The sequence below is a fragment of the Equus quagga genome, chromosome 2, assembly GCF_021613505.1.
Source record: "Equus quagga isolate Etosha38 chromosome 2, UCLA_HA_Equagga_1.0, whole genome shotgun sequence".
NCBI classification, from domain to species: domain Eukaryota; kingdom Metazoa; phylum Chordata; class Mammalia; order Perissodactyla; family Equidae; genus Equus; species Equus quagga.
Genome location: NC_060268.1, coordinates 130,156,712 through 130,178,970, shown reverse-complemented (window position 1 = coordinate 130,178,970; position 22,259 = coordinate 130,156,712). Strand labels below are relative to the sequence as shown.

General features: G+C 36.3%; 1 protein-coding gene across 3 annotated transcripts in view; it reads right to left on the bottom strand.

The window, feature by feature from the left end:
• Window positions 1-22,259, bottom strand: part of CTNNA3 (catenin alpha 3) — a 1,485,947-nt gene that overhangs the window by 299,839 nt on the left and 1,163,849 nt on the right. For all 3 annotated transcript variants that reach the window (XM_046655293.1, XM_046655294.1, XM_046655295.1), the window contains one exon: window positions 4,091-4,242. In XM_046655293.1, coding sequence (XP_046511249.1) covers window positions 4,091-4,242 — 152 coding nt within the window. The remainder of the gene's footprint in view (window positions 1-4,090; window positions 4,243-22,259) is intronic.

Below are 22,259 nucleotides of genomic sequence, written 5' to 3'. Positions count from 1 at the left end.
GGGGCTTTGGCTTCATGTTGCTCCACGAGCATATTTCTATAGCTTCTACAGCTGGCATTCTTCAAAATATACAAAAAGAACAAGAGCTTCACTAGTGCTCGTACTACTCACAGAGGCAACAGCATTAGTAGCTATCTTCTTGTCAGAGGCTATTTACCAAGCACTTCATTTCTATTAGCTCTTTTCTTCAGCATCATAATCTTTTGAAGTAGGTTAAATACAAAGTTTATTTTATAAAGGAGGACACTGAGGTTTGGTTATATTTGTTACTTGCTTTAGTCTTAACCGTTGTATTATATGGACTCAATAATTGTAAAAGTTACACATAGATATTAGATAGGTAAAAAATATTTAATACTCCTTACTCTCTGACGTTTTTAAGTATGAGATTCTACAACCTTATTTGTCCACACACAAAATTCGGTGGAGATAGTAAGATGAAATGTCACAGCATTTATCTTAGAACTTTTAAGAATAATATGAACAATTGCTAACATAATTATGCATCAAAATAAATATGAAAGGCAGCTATAATCCTATTTTTATAAAACCATTTACACAATTTCAGGCTCTGATCTTAAATTAGTATGTTATTGTCTCAAGGGCACTGAAGAGCGCTCATGAAAATTCACATATAGGATTGGATTCTCTAACGCTCACAAACGTTCTCCAGAGCATAGCCTAGCCCTCCCTGAACTCGCATAATTATAAATGCATTGCCTTAAGGCGGAAGCTTCTTACATACTTTGAAGAAAGCATCAAACGCTTTGCAGTTCTAAGGTCAGGATATTGATCAGCATTAAATTTGACCTTATAAAGAGAAGATTATACCAGATCAATTTTACTATCTTCTATGATAAAGGACAGTCCTCAAAGAAAAAAATGACAGATTTTCATTAACTGCGCCTGAGTTAGACTTTTCATCCTATGATCCAATTAGCAATTAAGAACAGAGGTTCGTGGATCGTCCTCCAAGGAATCCCTCTGGCAGCTCGGCAACGGTTCCCCTGGAGGTTCCCGGGGCCTAGCAGGCAGGTACTGAGACGCTGGGTGTCGGGACTGTCCTTCACGGTTTCAAGTACAGCAGCTCTGCTTTCATTTATTTTATTTTTTTGGCCATAGAGTGTGTTTGAAGAAAGCATACCTATACTTCAAAATTGAAAAAACATTCTTTCAAACCATACACTTACCAAAATGTTCTCAGTTGGATGGGACATCGGATTCTAAGGACTCTTAACACTAATGCCCTTGAGGCCCAGTGGTCAAGTTCATGTGCTCTGTTTTGGCGGCCCAGGGTTTCACCAGTTCGAGTCCTGGGAGTGGACATGGCACTGCTCATCGGGTCATGCTGAGGCAGCATCCCACATGCCACAACTAGAAGGACCCACAACTAAAAATGCACAACTATGTACTGGGGGGCTTTGGGAGAAAAAGGAAAAAAAATAAAATCTTTCAAAAAAAAAAAATCCCACTAATGCCCTTAACTGGAGCTATATCTAGCAGAGATTAAAGTTAGGTGAAGGGCCAATATAATTTTATATTTTTATTAGTAATCTGGATGAAAGAACTAAGATTATAATCTCATGTTTCTAATTTATGCTAATTTAGGTATGGTCACTACCAAATTTTAAAGCAACTTGATACGTTCTATGAAGAATCATTTAGAAACACAGTGAAGTTTAATAGGATCAGGATTTAGGACCAAGAGCAAACACAGCAAATCAAAATGGAGAAGGAATATACAGGTAACAACAGGGTAAAACAATAAAAATAAAAGGAAGCCATTTTCTATCCACAAATTATGGTGTTTAAGAGGGGAAAAAATAGGTTAAGAGCAGTTGGCTGTATTAATAGCCATAACACAAGAACAGGTCTTTCACTTTTTTGACATTGGACAGGCCCTAATTAGTGCCTAATTTTGATTGTCTCATTGAGAGGTTTGTTGAAAAGTTAAATATGGACTAACAAAGAACACAAAATATTAAATTATTCCTATGAGGAAAAATTAAAATGAATTGAAGTATTCACCATGAAAAAGAGATGAATATAGGGAAAAATTACTGCCCTCTAAGGCTCTGAATAATTACAATAAATTGTTCTCCTACCCTACAGTGAACTCCTAGATATGCGGGATATATGGAAATAATAGCAAGATAATTAGATTTGCTATAAGTAAGCCATTTTGATACTAAGGAAATTTTTAAATACTGAAGCATTCCAACGGGAAAGATTATAAGACTTTTTTCATCCCTAGACAGCTTTTGCAGGAAAAAATGCACTCCCTACCCTGGTTCACCCATGCTGTCTCACTGGTTTGTGTTCTCAAATATCCACGCAGGGATCCTGGGGATGCAGGGGTTGCACTCTGGTAAGACTGTTTCCTGAGGTTCACGCGTCTTCTTCACACTTTCAGTGTTTCTTTCCTGGTTGTACCTATCCTCTCGGCTTTGGGTTATTAGCAGTCTGCTAGTCCACACATCCACACGAGTAAGAAATAAAAGCCTTTGTTAGAAGAAGAAATGTTTGATAAAGGTACTTTGCAGTTCAGATATAGTACTGGTATGGTGCCACAGTTCCCAGTCACATATGAACAAATACTTCCAGGCCGCTTGTAAGTAGATACCCTGAGGTTTCTCTCTTATATGTATAACTGGCTTGCTTTCAGGTTTTCCCAAGCTCTGAAGTGCTAGGTCCTATATCTTGACTCCTCTAGTCTTTCTCTTACAATTTCTTCCATAGGCATTCATCTGCCCTGCCGGGCTCCTTGACTTTTGTTGGCCTTTTTCCTTACAAGGTCCCCAGATGGCTCCACTTTTATGGACTGCTCAGTGTACCCTAACTATGGCAATCAGGCCTGTCCCTGTCAGACACTGTTGATGCTCCACCCATATCTCTTCAGCACTTCTAGTCCCATCTTTATGGTTTTACTGACTGCTAAATCCAGAGGCTGTCAAACTGAACTCTAGTCTTACTTAACAACTTCACTCCCTAGTCCTGCTGAATCTTCCTGCTGCACGCACTGGCTGCTCTGCCTGAGGGATGCTTTTTTTGGTCACTTTGGTCACGAGAGCTTGATTGGCTCAGGCAGGAGGCTCTGGTTAACACCTCTGAGGAGAGGTAGCCTTTAAGAAGGATGAATGGGTGGATAGATTGGATTTTGTTTGCCTCAGGTGAGATAACTCTGAAGCGTGTTCTATAGTTACCCCCCCAGTGCTCCCCAGTGGGATGAAGTCCCAGTTGCCTGCCACAACGCCTAATTACACCTTATTGGTTTCCTTCCCCTCCCTGCCTCACATTTTTTTGTCTCACTTTCTCCTAACTAGACTAATAATAACACAAATTCTTACCTCAGGGTCTGTCTCCAGGTGAACTCATCTTAAGATAAGGTATCTCCATATCTTTACATATGCATTTTCCAAAGAACGCCCATTGTTTTTTAAATAACTTAAAAAAAATACTCCACATCAACATTTGAGTAAAAATAAATAATCCTGGTCTGTATATGGGGTGTGCCCACAACAAACAGCTCACTCACACCCTTGGGAAGATGACATATATTCCCCTCAACAGACAACTCCCAGACTGGGGCAGTTTAAGTGTTTGTTATTCCTGGCAGCTCCAAGTGAGACTTCTTTTAGAACATGCTGTGATTCTAGGATCTAGCGTGAGAAGAGTGTGGCTATAGAGACACCTCATTTTAAACACATTTTCCTACCAGTTTCAGTACAATGAAGAGAACGATCCTTTCCTTTCTGTTCAAGGAAAGAAAGCAAATTAGTTCATGTATTTTTTTCACTCCTGATTGTTCTATGTGATACCTCAACGAATCCTGCACACGACAAATTCTATCATTTCTGCACACATGGCAGTTAAATGTGCTCATTTGCATAAGCTACAACCAAATACATAAGGCAAAGTGTTGTCTGTAACAATAGATTTGACTTTGGGGATACATATGAATTTCCAAAGTTCTAATGGATTTCAGCATTGACATTATGGCATAGAAATAAAACATTTCTTGCAATCATTCCAGGCATTCCAGATGGTAAAGAGGGTTGCAATAATTCAATGGAAGGTAAAGCAAACCTACCCGAATCATCATGACTGAACATCTGATATCATGAATTGTATCATAGATCTTCTTTGAGGTGTCCACAAACTGATTATCATCAAACACATCCAAAGAGTTTTTACTTAAGGCTTCCAAGGCGACACTCACTTGCGTCACAAACTCAGGAATCGCTGTTAAAATGAATAAGAAAGAGAAGATTATCCTATTTGTATTTTCAGATTTCTGGAGTTTCCAGGAAATGGAGAATCATACTTTTAAACAAATATTTGATTAATAGAATTTTAATTATTTCTTCGGATCTCTGAAAAGTAAAAGGAGTCAAAACAATAGAAATGTTTGAGATTAGCTTTCTCCTTTATGTCATTTTTATTTCTACTAAGCCTGGGGTCATATAATCATTTCTCATCCTATCCAATATAAACCCCAAGAAATTCAGAAAATAATTGGTGTGAATAATAGTTGAACTTGTGAATATAAAGATATTTAAAGAAAGAAAGCATTTGAGTTTCCAAATACAATAAAATTTATTTAAAGGCAGTAATTCTAACTCACAGAAATAATAAAAATACTGTAAACTTTCTTTTGGTAAGATATTTTCCCTGTCATCAAAAAGATCAATGCAGGGGCTGGCCCCGTGGCTGAGCAGTTAAGTTCTCACGCTCCGCTGCAGGCGGCCCAGTGTTTCGTTAGTTCGAATCCTGGGCGCGGACATGGCACTGCTCATCAAACCACACTGAGGCAGCATCTCACATGCCACAACTAGAAGGACCCACAACGAAGAATATCCAACTACGTGCCAGGGGGCTTTGGGGAGAAAAAGGAAAAAATAAAATCTTAAAAAAAAAAAAGATCAATGCAAAGAAATAGGCAATCTCATATGCAAAATATTTCTTAAAAAATACAAAATTGAATGAGTGTAGGGATGCATCTATTAGTAAGGACTAATATCCATAGATTTTCCTTTTTTAAATTAAGATTTCAAAATAGTCTCAGTCACAAAGATTTCTCCAAGTTTACTTTTAAGATTAATGATAGTAACATTCTTTAACTCTTCAGTAGACTCAAGGCATTTTTTAAGCATCTGCTATGATTTAAATCCTAAAACAACACAAGTATTAATCTGGTGTTAATACTTAATTGAACAGTGGAGACACAGAGAAATCAAGAATCTTGCCCAGGATCATTCTGCTACTATATAGCAGAACAGAAATTTGAACTCTTTACTTCACAGTTATGCACCATATAATGACATTTTGGCCAACAGTGGACCACATACATGAAGGTGGTCCAGTAAGATTATGATGGAGGTGAAAAATTCCTATTGCCTAGTGACTTCATAGCCATCATAAGGTCATAGTGAAATGCATTAGTCACGTGTTTGTGGTGATGCTGGTGTAAAAAAACCTACTGTGCTGTCAGTTGTATGAAAGTATAGCACATGCAATCATGTACAGAACATAACACTTGACAATAAATAATAATAATAAATGACTGCTACTGGCTTGTGTATTTACTATACTATACTTTTTATGTTATTTTAGAGTGTCTCTTTCTACTTATAAAAAACATTTTCTATAAAACAGTATGCTGTGTTAGGCTGGCAGCAGCCTCATACGTCTTGTGTTTACTGCATCTCTTGTTTGCATCATTTTCTCTTGTACTCAGTTTAGGTGAACTCTATGATGTTTGCACCATGATGAAATCACCTTGCAATGCTTTTCTCAGAATGTATCCCCTTTAGTAAGTGACACGTAACTGTACTATATTATATTGAAGAAGCCTCTACCCCATTTGAAGATGAAGGATAAAAGCAGATTAATTTTTAGAGTAATGATCTAAACCTAGAAGATAGATGTATTTCATCTATTACAAAAATATTGATAAATACGATTTTTTCTAATGCAAATCATTGTCTGCATGTATGACATACCATCTCTTGCAATTCTGCTTGCTATGTTCTTGATATGGGGAAATGGTGGTGGTATACACGGGCACTCACGTTTTATCCTCCGTCCTAGTCCCCTCTTTCCTCCACCTACTAAAATGTATCATCTATATCCTACTCCTTAGCCACGATACCTGCCAAGATTATCCACTGTGCTCTTCTCTGTCCTTCTCTAGGCATACTGTCCAATAAAAAGTGGCACGTGGCCACAGGTGGCTATCAAAAATTAAATTTATTAAAATTAAATGAAATTTAAAATTCAGTTCCTCAATCACACTTACCACATTTCAAGTGCTCAACAGACACATGTGGCTACTGACTATTACTTTGAGAGTGGAGATATGAAACATTTCTATTGGATAAGACTACTACCGCTCTATAGTGAGATTCCATCAAATCGCTGCCTCAGGTTCAGTGGATGGGATAACAAAGCCAAGGAGGAAGCTAACTCTCACCACTTTGCTAGGACAAGTAGTCCCAAACCACAAGGCCCATTTACATATATGGATGGGACTCCCAAAGTATGTCTCTAATCTAGATCTTTTTCCCTAAATTCCAGGACTATATATCCAACTGCCCAATGCAAAATTCTATCTGAATCTTTCATAACACCTCATATTTGTCCTATCTACACCTAAAGACATTCTTTTCTTCCAGGAAAACTTCATTTTCTTCTACAGTTTTCTATCTTGGTGCCCAGCCATCCATGAACAAAACCCAGGTGTCTTCTTTGACCTCCCGCTCTCTTTTACCTTCTATGTCCAAATGTCCACCATGTGCAATCTCCTCTACCATATGAATATCTTTTAAATCCATTGCCAATTCTAGCCGTACTGCCTCTAGCCATCATTTTCTCCTGCTTGAGTGCTCACCATGGTCCTCTGGCCTAGGTTCTTCTCATCCATCAGATTCATTTTAAGTACAATCTTATTGATGAAACCCTACTCTTAGCATTAAGTACAACAGTATCTGCTACAAAATAGATGGTCAATAAGTGGTTTTATGAATGATCCATGTCACTACACTGTTTAAAAGTTTTCAATGGTTCCTGGAAACTTTTTTCTGTTTGTATCCCAAGTGCTTAGCTTGGCACATAGTAGATAAGCAATTGAATGAATTGAGTAATTGAACGAATGAGCATATATAAAAGCCTTACAAAAATTTAGGTACAATGCAATATGTTCAGCTTGCATTTCAATGTTTTGTTCACACTCAAGAAGCTCCAAAAATATGTTTAAGTGGACTTATAAGAACATTCAACATATCGAATGAGTTAATCTTTACTTTTTATGATGAGGAGAGAGCTCTTAAGAAAATGTGTCCAGTTATTTCACATTTTCTTCAGGTTCTAGGGGTGAACAGCAAACTCTCCCATCAAAAGTGCTACTCCAAAGAACAGGCAAAATGGTTCTAGATTTTTTGACATCTTCTCCTAACTCTAAAGACATAGCTAAATACAAAGAGATATGGTCTCAAAATCTGTGTTGGTCTATTATTGACAAAACTTTATTCACATTCTTCCTCATTGAAAACAGATTTTTTTCTCATCTCCCAAAGTGTGCCCTAAATAACTAACTCTCTCCATCAACACCTTCAATCTGTTACTACTGCCTGTGCCATAGTGAAACTGCCCCCGTCATCTTCCTGTGTAGATTCTGGCAAAAAGAAACAAATATAAAATCGTGCAAAAGTCTAGTTTTCGCCACCATGTGAGATAATGAGAGAAAGATTTAAGGTAGTTTAAGGAAAACACGACATAGACTTTTCACTATTGCAACATGATTTCATTTGAACTCCTCTGGGAGCCTTTCACTAATAAACTAATATTAACTCCAATTAAAATAAAATCTTTCAGAAGCAAATGTTTGATTTCTGAAGTACAGATGGAAACTACTACTTTTTCACTCTGGCAACACAAATGAACTAGTCAAAGCTGCTATGTAATGCACTTTTCATGTCATTAGTTTAAACACCAGCTGTGGGTGTGCTTACTCATACTGTGGACATGTGGTTGCCTGGATCAGCCTAGGAGTGATTTTTTTTTTAATGCTTTCAAGAAACTACAAAGTGAGTATAATTAAGTAGCCAGTTAAGGGTAATTAAGAAAGAATAGCAAATTGACAAACCTGTCTTGAATCTGCAATCTACCTGTTTCAAGAAAACAAGGTTTACACATAATATACCACTATGTTATACAATTATTGATCAAAAAGGGAGATGCCTTAAACAAATTCGATCTAATCAATTGAAATGCCAGGTAGGATAAACTGTTCTGAACTTTGGAGCACAGATTTATTAAACAAAAGTGACCTCTGGGTCAACACATTGTCAGCTTCAAACTTAAAGCATCTTGTCTGTTTTCTACTGCCAAATTCTAAGCCAGTTCTGCTCTCTTTAGAGGTCTGAACTTTCTCTATCGACTTTATTCGGAATATACAGAATAATAGCTAATATTCTTTGAGTGCTTACTCGACTTGGCACTATGCTAAGCATTTTATACTCATTGTCTCATTTAATCCTCACAGCAGCCCTGTGAAGCAGGAGCTATTACTATCCTGACTTTACTGAGGAGGAAACTGAGGTCACACAGCTGATAAGTGGCAGGCTGGTAAGGGACACTCCAGAGCCTGCTCTCTGAACCCACCCTGCCTCCTCTGGATAAGTAAAATCCTTGGGGCTTTGGAATTTCAGCTCTCCTGGGAGAATTAATGTTAATTTTCTGGCAATGAAGTTAACAAACCTACAGAGCTAACTTCAACTAGGCCTTGAGTCTCTGGCAGTAACTCAAGAATATTTCACCCCTTCTTAATCCTTGCCAAATTTATTCCGTGCATTTGAAAGTAGGTAAGGGTGCATAATTATTAGATTAAATAGGTCAGAAAAGAATTCAGACTCATTGCAGGTAATCATCCGAAATTATGTCACCAAGTTATGTTTTCTACCATTAATAAATCTCAAATTAAAATATTTCTAATTATAATACTATCTTGGAAAATTACAAATGGTAGAGGAATTTGGCTTTGAAAGTTCACATAAAGCTAAGTCATCATTTCTTTATGTTAGGCTAAGTAACTAGGAAGGAATTAATAATAGTGGAAAGTGCAAGCAAGCATATGCGTGACTTCTGTAAATGCCTCACACCCTTCATCTTTTTAATTTATTGAGCAAATATTGATTATCATGGTTCAGATTTTTAAAAATATTTGGAAGCCAATATTATGTATCAAGAATGTGTTTGGTTCCTCACAGATTATATGTCATAAAATTCCATGACCGGTAAGAATTTTGCCGCTTTTCAAATGAGAGAATCAAGGGTCAGAGTGAGTGAGTACTTTATGACACATCACACAGTCAGCAAGAGTAGGACTTCTGACCTCACTATTCTGCTCTTTACCTACCTTTTAAACATCTGGAATATCTGGAGAAGTTAAAAAATAAAATAACGGGAAAGACTTTGTCATGGCTTCACGATATTGATCATTTTTTTCCCCTCTAGCAGAGATCATTTTCTACGTATGAAACTCTGGATCCTTGAATTAGCCTGAGTGTCCAGCTTTGGGACTCTCCAGTGACTTAGAGACTTAGCTCTTTTCCCTGGAGCTTAAATTTAAAAATCCTGATGTTTATAAGTAATGTTAATATTAATAAACAATATTCCTTGGCTTAAATGCTTTAGAAATTACTCAATGATTACTTGACATAAGGATTTAGCACTTTTATACTTTTCCTCACATCCTTTTCAAATTTGTTTAGTTAAGTGACTATGACTATTGAAGCATTTAAAGTCGGACTTGGGCCAAGTAATGTTCTAGGAAAGCCTTTGCGCACTTCTGTAGCACTTTGTTTTAACGGAGGTTAACAAATTGCCTCTTTAAAAAAATTATTTGTTGTTAGTTTTCTTTGTTTCTCAGTATGAATTCTCAAATATTTAAATTATCAAAGCAATTTCCTACACTACTGAACTTCTCAAAATCCACCAATTTAAATTTTTACCAGGTGTGCTGGCCAGCCCTCAACATGGCTCCAACTGGTCCCAGTCTCCTGGGATTCACGTCCTTGTGTAGCCCTTTTCCACATTGTACCAGACCTGTGTGCCCAATAGAATATAACAAAAGTGATGGCATGTTACTTCTTAGACTATGTTCTATGTTAAAAAAGACATCAAGGATTTCATCTTGCTCATTCTGTCTTGCATATTGCTGGCTCTGGGATCTTTAGCTGTTAGGTTGTGAATAGCCCTAGAGAGAGGCCCACTGGCAAGGAACTGAGGCTGCTAGCCAATAGCTAATAAGGATATGAGGCCTCAAGCCAACAGTCATATGAGTGAACTCAGAAATGGATCCTCTAGTTTCACTCAAGTCTTCAGATAACTGCAGCCTTAGGTGACATCTTGATTGCAATGTCATGAGAGATCCTGAGGGCGAACTGCGCAGCTAAGCCACTCCTGGATTTCTAACTCTCAGAAAATGTGAAAGACAATAAATGTTTGCTTTTTTAAGCTGCTAAATTTTGGAGCAATTTGTTTCACAATGGATAACTACTACAGTAGGAGACTGGAAAGTTCTAAGAGAATATATATGAGAGAATATATATTATTTGCTTGTTTTGGTTCAGTCCAATGGAATCACATTGTATCAAGTTTCACTCAGCATTAAACTCACATGATTTTCCCACATGATTGCATGTAGTTTTAGATTATTCATTCTTATTACTGTATAGTATTCCATTGTACAAGTATACCACAATTTATTTATCTATTCTATGATTAATGGGCATTTGGATAATTTCCAGTTTGGGACTATGATATATGGTGATGTTATAACACCTTAGTACATGTCTTTTGGTACCAGGAATATACGTACATATTTTCAGGGAATTTATATCCCTATTTTCAGGGAATATACCTATCAGTGCTTAGATGCAAGGTTAACCATCCTCAGACAAGCCCTCCAACATTCCAGAACACTGAGGATAAAGAGAAGAAGTAAATCTTCAAGAGAGAAAAGGCCATCGATAAAATATTAAAATCAGGTTGGTATTAATGCTTTTGATGAGTAACCCTAGATACTGAAGGAAAAAAACTGAAACAATGCATTCAAATTCTAAGGAGAAATTACTTTAAACTTCAAATTCAATATTCAGCCAATTCATTAAGTGAACAGTGAGATAAAGATTCTTTTGAACATGCAAGTATACAGAATGTTTAACTTCCATGAACTCTTCGTCAGGAAGATACTTCACAATAGACTCTTAAAAGCTGAATCTGAAAGAGCAAGACGTGAGGCTAAGGAAATAATGGAGTCAGAAAAGCAGGGTAAGAAATACCCTGGGGGTATTTATATGTCCTGTAACACTGAGACAACAAGTAAACATGTAGATATTTTTGAAAGCCAAGCTTCTCACTGTGCAATAAGGGAGGTACTACTATGGAATGGGATAAACAAAAAAGAACTCTATGGGATGGGATTACATTGGAGATGTCAGCATGAACTCATGATTTCCTCTCTAGAAATATATTACATTTCATGTAACAATGAAGGGGAAATAAGAAAGCACATCTTAATGTGCTTATTTTCACACATATTTAAAAAATACACTTACATGAAGGATAAAGAAAGAAATAAGGAAACATAGTTTACAAGGGATGTTAAGAATCGTGTGAAAGGAATATGAGAAGAGAGATTCCTCTCCGAGAATATACTTTTAACTTTTGTAAACAAGTTAGATTATATAATTTCAAAAAAGTAAAATTAATAACAAGGATATGGGCGGGGAAGGAAACCTAAAACCAAATGCAATTAACAACAAACGAACAAATAAATTTGTTTTGAATTTTCAAGGTGTATACCGTTGAGTAATTTACACTTGACTACTTTCTAAATCTGTGCTGTCCAATACAATGGACACTAGAAATATGCTACCATTTAACTTTATCTTAATAAAAATTAAATACAATGAAACTTTCACTTTGTCAGTCACTCTGGCCCACCACATGCAGCTATCATTGTGGACAGTGTAGTTATAGCTCAGTCCCATCATTGAAAGTGTTCTGTTGGACAGGACTGCTCCAAATATTTGCAAAGCAAGTGTTTGTTGAGTACCTGCCTTCTGTGGGACACGGGTTTAGATGCTTGAAGAGTGAAATGGGTATTATCTCTGTGATTTTTCCGTGTATATTTTCCGATAAGAATTATAAACCTTTTAAAAAACCCTCTTTTGGCACCCAGAAATGTCCTGGGCTATAGCAAAATTGTATATCAGATTCTAGCTACTGATACCATTCTTAGCTTTGTTGGTCGACATATAGCCACCTTGGAATAAATATAAGTGACTACCTAAGGAGAATATGCCTTTTATTTGTGCTTTGAGAAATTATAGATGATGTCTCTGTCATATTAATTGTGTTAATCCCACGAGGGTTATGGGATTCCACATCTGCTGAAATTATACTAGTTGTAATATATATTAAGAATGTCTAGAATTTCAGTTCCAACTTGTTACTTTAACAGAATTTTAATTATTTTTTGTGAGTTATAATATTGCAGTGAAAGAGTATAGACTTGATCTCATTTATAGCATTGATTTTACTATGCCTACAGTAGCTGAATATCACATGGTTTGTAAGAGTTTCCTATGTACAGGTGTACAAGATGAAGATTTTTAAAGAACAAATTTGTTTTTTCTGTATCTCATGTGCATTTATCTTGACTCTTTCTACTATTACAATCAATATCTTCAAAACTTCAGGGAGCCCAAATTCACATAGTTTATATATATTAGCATGTATAATTCATGCAATAGATATTTTTCTAGAAAGTTGGATAGAAATTGATTTTGAACTTCTTGAGTGAGAAAGTCTATTGTATTGAATTACTTCTATTACTAATGTTTGTTGAAAAAATGAAAACTCATTTTAAATACAGTAGGGAAGCTCACTATTTAAGGCAACTAAAATGACTTCTTTTATAAATATTTATCCTCTAATTTCCTTTTTTATTAAAAGCTGGATTTACATACATTGGTTTACATACACTATTTTAGGCAAGTCTACTAAAATAAATCAAAATTTATAACCATGCTAATTTTTTTAAAACAATTACAGAAATCCAGAAACCTCTGCATCAATGTAAGCTAAGATTGGCAAAGGTCAGCCAAAATTTTTTTTTAGATGGAGCTAAAGTCCTTTTGTAAAATGAAGAAATTGATCTAATTCTAACATAGACACTCTCTGGACCCACAGGTTTGTGCACAATCCTGTATGCTCTGTGTTCACTTTCTCTGGATATATTTAGTTACATGCAGAAAGACATTTTAAAAAAATGAATGAATGGTTGGGAGGATGGGTAGATGGATGGAGGGATGGAAGGATGGATGGGTAAACAAAAGAAAATATGGATAGTTGGAAGAAAAGATAGGTGGATAGATGCATGGATGTAAGGATATGTGATTGGAAGGAGAGATTTAATTTTATAACTCTCCTACTTCCAAAAAAGATATTTAAGTCAGCTTTAAAAAGAATCAAGGGTACAATAGGCTTTTAAAACTTTTAAAACAAGGCCCATATAACAGGAGCCAAATAATGAATGTTAGGGAATAGAAACATAATTACACAAAAAATTCTAGAGATAAGGTATAGCAAGCAATTAAGTATAAAACTGATCTCTTGCAGCCCAGGCAAAAATGAAGCAATGAGTTACATGATTTGTATTATCTACTAAAATGAAGTTGAGCACTTAGAAATTTTAATTGGGAGAGACTTAAAAAGATTTTTCTCCTCAACACTGTATGCTAAGAGAAATGAATGCATTACTTAGGTATTTATATTTCTCCTTATTAAATAACATAATGAACAAAAGTCTTCACAAACAGTGTTACAAAAGATGTAAAAGCATTCTTCATAAGACTATTTCTTTTATAGAAAATCAACATCTTTTTCAGAAAGCTATAGTACTAGAATTTTGGTTTGCTTCTTTTTGGTTTTCTGATGTGATAGGATACAGAAATAGGACTTAGAGAATTTTGATTCCAGACAGAAATTTAATGGATAAATGAATGAATGATCTCAGCATGACTTTTGACAGGAGTAAATCATAAATTATTTGAAATTGATGTCAACAGTGAGTTAGTTCTTGAAGGATGAGCATTCAGGGTTATCAGGCAAAAGAACTTCCGTTTGTTTTAGATACTAAGTGTTGACCAGATAAATTGATATTTTCTTGTGAAAATGAAAGTAACTTGCTTGTATTCTTGCTCCAGGAAGCCTCAGATCAGGATCCAAAATATGATAATCTATCTGAAAGTGACCACCACAATAGCTGATGCATAATATTGTTCTAGGATAAGAGCAGGCAAACACTTATTGATTACTTACTGAATACCAGTAATTTTGCTACTGCCAGGGTCACACTTGGAGAATCACATGCAGCAGATATCATCAGTTGGCTCCCCAACACTCTTACCAACATCCTTACTAAAAGAACCATGAATTTGTTCAGGTATCCAAACAGCAGGAAGGTGATATGGTTCTCAGGTCAGAGGTAAGTTGTGATTATTAACGGATCATTTTCCTGTCAGTGATTGGTTTAAAAAGACCCTGACACCCTATTCTGGCCAACAGGAATTAGGGAAGTGTACTGCTGGAAGGTTTTTCTGCTCAAAGGGAAACACCGGAGAGATGATCCGCCTTCTTTCTCTGGACATTTTTCTGTCTGGATGTGACTCCTAGAACTGCTGTGGTCATCTTGCAACAGAGAGAAAATCTGTCACTTCAAAATGGCAGAGAAAACAGTATATATATATAGTGTTAATGAACTGCTGAATTAAACAACTCTGGACTTCTTGATATTTAAACCTGTAAAACATTCTGTTACTCATAGTTGAAAGAAGTTTAACTGATTAAATGATGATATAATTTAATCCTAAAAATAAGTCCATTTAAAGAGGAGAAGAGTGAGATTTTGACGACTGCTCACATTTATGGTTAATAATTAATATAGCCAATTTTTATGCACAATTCTGCTGACGCCAAAGCCTGTGTTCTTTCTACCACTCTTCATACTGAAGAATGTATTTTTAAGGGTTTTTCATTTTAATTGTTGTGCCTATCTGAGTGATTTTTTTTAAACAAGCAGGAATAAAAGCTGTCTCTAAACTCAAATGTTGCTCAGAGGACAGGTATATCATAACACAGATGTTTGATATCACTCTATTCCAAATATTTTAAATTCAAATGTTAGGAGGAAAAAAGGGAGGAAGTTACGGCATTATATTTAGCAATGAACAGGCTACACAAAATATGTCCCCGTTAAAATAAAGGCTCCTCTTTCACTTAGGTGTCTTAAATTCAAAATATGTTTTCACGGTTTGTGATATTAACTCAGTAACAAGGACATCCTGTACACTGACTACATTTAAAATACTAAGAGAATCTTCAGAAAATAAACATCAAAATTAAAGCTGAAGACAGAAAATATCAGAGATTTTGGAATTAAGATCAAGCACCAGATCCTAAATGGCCTTTGCCCTTTCAACGACAAAAATATATACTTGTACACACTTTCTTTAAAAACTCTTTATTGAGTTCTCTAAGGATACCTAATTTATCTCATTGTATGAATATTTTTATCTTGATCTTCTGTCGCTTAAGAACAAAACTATATATTTTCTATACTTAACCCACATTACATTACTCTTTGTGATAATTTAAATGCTGATTTCTAGCTATGCTATTGGTAAAATGAAATACGTGAGTTAGATGAGATACTTCCATCTTTTCTTGCACCTTCCATTACTGTCTATACAAATAGAACTCCCAAATTACTACACTTGGTTCTCATTTCTTCCCCTAGACTCACACACACAGCCTTCAGTGTATCTCAAACTGCATAAACTATAAGCACCTTTCAACTCCACATATACAAAAATGAAGTCACCACCTTCTTCCACCAAATTTACCATCATTCTTATATTTCCCATCTTAATAAACGTAATTATCATCTACTCAAGCACCTAAACAAGTTGGCTGGGAGTTCTTTTCTCCTTTCCTCTACCTCTATCCTCCCTCTCTCACCGAACGCAGTTACCTTTTCCATCCTATATAATTCTTAAACCAGAATTCATTCTAAAACCCTATTACCATTGCTCTAGTGCAGGTCTTCCTCACCATATCTCATGTTGGCTTATGATAGTCCCCTTAACTCAGCCGCCATATATAGTCCTCAAATTTACCCATCCTACTGCTATCACAGTAATTGTTCTAATCACCAATGCTCACCATTTCCCTGGTGAAACCCATTGGTGGACACTTAATTGTTGAAAGGATGAAAACCAAGCTTTTAATCATAGCATGCATTGCCTCCATTTAACTCAACCCTCCTCCTTCAGCTCCATCTTCAGTAATTTCACATCTGTCATTTTATGGCTCAACCATTCAAAACAGATTATAGCTTTCCCAACATGCCATCTTATTTACACCTCTCTATATTTGCTCATTGTTTCCTCTCTAAGGTAAGCTCTTCTTCATATTCTTCATTACAGTAATTTCCCCCTCTCGTTTAAGAGTCCATACAGATAACACCTGTTAGGGAGCCTTTTATGACTTTCCCCTTTTTCCCACTCACGTCTCAAACTGAGTTAGTATTTTGCTTCTGTGTTCCATATACTATTATTTGTCACCCTATTTTATGTTCTATAAAGATAAGGTATTTAGAAGATACATGTGCATAAATTATATACGTGTGTGTGTGTGTGTGTATCCTAAGTGTCTGGTGTCATCAGCTTCTCGCACCAATTTCCTCGTCCCTCTCCCCATGGTACCTTCCACCCTCCATATTCAGTCAATCACTAGGACTGCAGCTTTAGCCTCCCAAATATGTTTCTGGCACATTGTAGTTGCTTAGTAATTGTGCATTGAGTGAATATGCTTTTCTAGCTCAAATTCTTATAACTCAATAATCCTACTTCTACATATTCTTAGACTGGGAAAGTACTTCATAAGTTGCCTAATTTTTTAACTAGAATTCATAATAAATTTGCTTTGAAATAATTCACTTACTAACTTTCCCATTAGTTAAAGGAATTATTGAATTAGTTGCTGAGCATTTAATTTGAGTCTCTCCCTATGGAAAAGTTCACTCTTCAAATCTATTCTGTTTCTGTTTACTAAAGTTCTGCCACTGCACTGCTTCGCTTTGCCTCTATAGTGCGCACACAGTGCGCTTAGTGTATTACTCATGGACAAAGCTCTGCAGTTAAGAGGATTAATTAGGATAAAACCTGAAATACCCAAAGCTAACACCAATTCCATTGGTCAGCAAAACTGCTCTGAAAACTTTTCATCTGAGGCAAGAAAAGCCTCTCAGATATGATTTTATTATTCCTGCCTCTGGAATTCTCCAGGAGTCATCAGAAGTCTGCCCGCAAAAATAAAGAGAGAAAGTATACATAAGCATTTTTGTTGTTTTCATTCTTAATAGTCTTAGACCAATCTGCTCCATTCTCAGGGGACCTTATCACTATGCCTCGGTGCCTGTTGACCTCATGATTCCCAGAGATGTTCAGTAAGCTCTCCTGTCTCAGGCTATCTCCCTTTGTCATTCCATGCATTGCTTTTTTCTCTACCATGGGTAAAAGTCATTGCAACAGATGTCTATTTGCCTATATGTTTAATTAGCTCTGTTTGAGGAAGATGAAACCAAGGTTCAGTGAAATTGAATACTTATGCCCAGAATTGCATAACTAGTAAAAGACGGTCTCCCAAATAATTCTAAAGACCAAGCATTATCCTTTATACTTTAAGCTTACCTTTAAAAAGTCAAGAATCTGTCTGGAGATGCAACAAGTACAAAGCATACTACATGGGGGCCACAAATGTAGGTTCTTATCATGTACTGTAATGCAACCTCAATAAATCATCTGTTATATGTTTACCTGTTTCCCATTACTTGTAGAAAAGAAGACAGAAAAAGGCAACCACCCTAAGAGAGGCATGTAAAGACCTAGAGACATTAAAAGAATGGTGAGAAGATATCCAATTAAAGAGATTTTGGAAAATTGCCATAGAAAACGTGGCATGGAAAACATTGGGTCTTGTTGAATGGCTAAGATGTAAAAAGACAGACCAACATAAGGAAGCAAGCTGAGGGAGAAGTACATTATACCAGCAATAGAGCATGAGAAACTACACAGAAACTTATGGTTGTGATGAAGAAAGTAGAAAAAGTAGAATTAACACTGTAATAACTATCAATGTAGTAAAATAGCAAAAAGCTAACTGTTAGTTTAAGATCATACCAGGTTGTGATTTAAATTTCAAGCCAAAGAATCCATTCTTAATTTGGTAGATAATTAATGGTCTTTGGAAACTCTGAGTAAGATTCTAACACGACCAGCGGTGAGAAAGAAAATCACTGCATACCTGACCTGGGACAAAAGCTCTTGTACAATATAACTCATTACTTTTTCTGGGAAGTAATAAACATTCCTGATAAAATAACCAGTGTAATTTTCTGATAGACTTTCATGAGATTACAACCTCTTCTAGGAAGTTAGATTTGCTTCAACTAATCCTCATGCTAAGAGCCTGATGAATTTCTGTTATAGCTAAACAATCTAATAAAGTTTATCTAATTGTCTTCTTTTTTTCCCCCCTATGAACTGTCTCTACTAAAATGATATATTTGAATTTACTTTTCTTAAAAGCTTCTTCCCTTACAGCACGTTTGAAATACAATTTTTTCATCTGGTCATAATTAATTTGTGAGGATATTCTAATGGTGGTTTTCAACTGTGTTCCCATGAGGGTGTCTCTGGAAGCACTATGAGTAGGCAGAGGAGAGGTAAGGTAAAGAGAAGCCTGAATGGGACTAGGTGTGATTTCCCATACTCAATCTCTGTTTCAAAGAAAGCAGCTCTATTTTATATATTTGCGTTCCATTTCATTTGAATAAAAGGTTGTAATACTAAAAAGATAGTTTGGAAATCATTGCTTTGGATAATTAATACAAAAGTGGTGTATAAAATCGTACCATATAGCTGAAGCGGGAAGACAAGTTGGGAGACTGTTGGAGTAAGCTAGAAAAAAGTTCATAAATATTTAAATGAGGATGTTGGCAATGGGAATGGAAAGGTTGAGACATTTGGTACTGAGATAGAAACGTCAAGATTTTATTACTGACTAGATGCAGGAGGTAATAGAAAGGAAAGAATCCAAGATGACTAAGGTGTTGTCTAGGAGAAATGGGGGAAACTGTTATAAGTCATCATGAAGCCAGGAGGAAGGAAGGTCTCAGAAAGAAGATAATGAGTCTGCTCATGTTGAGTCTGAGGTGACCTTCAAGTCCAGATATCTATCAGACAGTCAGGAAGGAGACTGAGATAAGAGAGAGAGGGAGGGAGGGAGAGAGAGGAGGAGAGAGGCAGAGATTTGACCAGCATTTGCATAGAGATGACATTTGGAGCTGTGGCAGTAGGCCAAATCACAGAACTCTGAAGAAGATATTCATTTTGGAGAAAATATGTAGAAGTGGAGTTAGCCAAAGTGGAGAGATCAAGCAGAGAGAGTGTTAGAAGGAGAATTAGGAGAACATAAAGTTAAAAAGTGTACGTTAAGATGTACATGCTTGGTGTCGTGCTAATTTTCCTACAGTTTCAAAGAAGAATTTGGTAGTCAGAATTAAACATATCTCTGCTGATAGGATTTCACAGACTTTTGAGCTAGAAGGAGCTTCATCCATTTGGCAATTACTTGTTCATACTGCAGGAATATCTGTACTGTATGTGGAAAACACAATGGAAATCAAAATGATGGCGCCAATGCAAGATGGGGAGCATTTTTTGACGCTATTGTTATTACTGTGACATTATGGTAGAGGGTTATCATCCTAAGACTTCTTTCTCTTTTTTTCAGTTTGCATTAATGAAACTATTTATCTAGTGCATTGTAGGAGCAATGTCTTACTCAAGCAGTCTAAGAATAGGTTAAAAAATGAATAATCATGGCTGTAGTAATCTCTTTATAGGCAATGGTAGTAGACCCAACTGTCCTGTAAGGAGACCTGAGTAGCACTGATTCTATCTGCATTCAGGATGGGGCTTACTGCATTTTACTGATAAGAGGATGGGGACAATGGCACGAGAATTGAAAGGTTGTGATTGTAGAACATGGGAGGTAATTGCATGTATAGGGGGCTGGGACAAAGGCAATGCCCATAGAGACCATTGACTACAAGGCAGTGTCAGCAATAGTCACTAAGACAAGACAGATGCCAGCATACTATACCAGCCAGAAGGAATCAAAAAGAGACACAGCTGACCCATAGGCTACAAGGCCACAAATGTCAAGCTCTTCCCTCAGTGACTGCTGCTGTCAACTACAAAATAGGCCATCTCCTGGCAAGGACAAGAGGTCACATATCTCAGTTATTGCTCAGGAAATAAACTGTCAGCACATAATCTCTGAACACAAAGGATACAATAATTGTCCCAAGTTCTGTCAGGCAAAAGTCCCAGTCACCTGAGGCAGTGCTAATATGGAATACGGTGCATTCTTTAACATTATCTCTCACTGTCCCTTGCTTTAGTAGAAAACATTTTGGAGGGGGTAATAACATTTTGTAGTATTGGTTGCTTCTTCAAAATCTTTCTTTCTTTTTTTTTTTTTTTTTTTTTTTTTTGAGGAGGATTAGCCCTGAGCTAACATCTGCCAATCCTCCTCTTTTTTCCGGGCAAGACTGGCCCTGAGCTAACATCCATGCCCATCTTCCTCTACTTTATACGTGGGGAGCCCACCACAACATAGCTTGCCATGCCATGTCTGCACCAGCGAACCCCAGGCCACCAAAGCGGAACGTGCGAACTTAACCGCTACAAAACAGGGCCGGCCCCTTCAAAATCTTTCTTAATGCCAGGGACTTATTTCTAACTTTTGTAGATAATATTTAAGTAAGGAACATCTATGTTGCATGATTAACCATAATCAACACTGATTTTTTTCCCATTTTTGTTTTATACTTCAACCAAAATGGAATAAACACAGAGGTAAGTTCCAAATCCATTAACAGTATATTTGGTTTATGTGTGAGGAAAATTAGCCCATTATTAAAACAGATTTTTAAAGATTTATAGGAAGAGGCAAGTAGACAAAATTGCCCTGTCAGGATATTTCATGACTTTTATGGGGTAAAGGTAAAACTGTATGATTTCTATTATGCTTTCTCAGCTGTTACTCAAATTGATTATAACCATAAAGGAACTTCATATTCTGATTCATCACCATGTTAAATGACTATGAAGTCTTCTAAACAAAAGCATGAAGTTCTGCTTCCTCTTCCTAGTACTAGATTCACACAGCAAAGTCTCCTTAAAGGTGGTCATCACATTTTCTGTTTATCCTCAATGTGTTTTTAAAATAGCTAAAGTTGGAATTTAAAAAAAACAAACAAACAAACTCATCATGCCCATTCATTGATTTTGGAAACTAGAGGGAATTGTGTAATGCTTAGAATCCACGGGAGGATCATCTGCATGGATTTCAAGAAGATCCTGCCTCCTGAAATGTTGTGACATTTTAGAAAATGTTGGTTCAGCGTCATGCTTTCACCCCAGCTTTAAAAAGTCACAATCCAAGAGGTTTTGCAAGCTTTATTACCAAACATAAATAACATCTTCTTCTTCTTGTCTACTTTCTTTTGGAAACTGACACTCCCAATTTTGTTTGTTCTGAACAAGACTCAGAAGGTTACACCGTTTCAGTGAACAGAAAATGCTAATGAAATATAATGTGAGAGGAGATAGATTCTGTGAATTTATGTGTGACCTTACACAAGAAAGGAAAATATGGCAGTAGATGAGGGGATGGAGGGAATCTAGTTCTATAGACACATCAGGGAGGAAAATAAGATCATTCCTTTTAGATCCATCCTTGAAATAGAAAACAAAATAATAATCTAAAATAATTTCTGGGAAAACAACGAAAGCATAAACTTGGAAAGAAACATTTTGAAAAGCCGTTTCAGAGTACATTTAATCATATGTTTTAAAGAAGGAATTTAATATAGTGAAAGGTAAATTTTATATCTGTTTCAAAATTGCCCTTTCTCTTGTCCCCTCTACTTAGGGAACCATTCGATTCTTCTGCAACATCTCCTCCCCATGTTCTCCGCCCCAGATTTATAGTGTCTTAAATATGTTCAGCCTCCCAGTTAGGACACTTTCTGCTGCTAGAAAACATTACCCAGATACAAG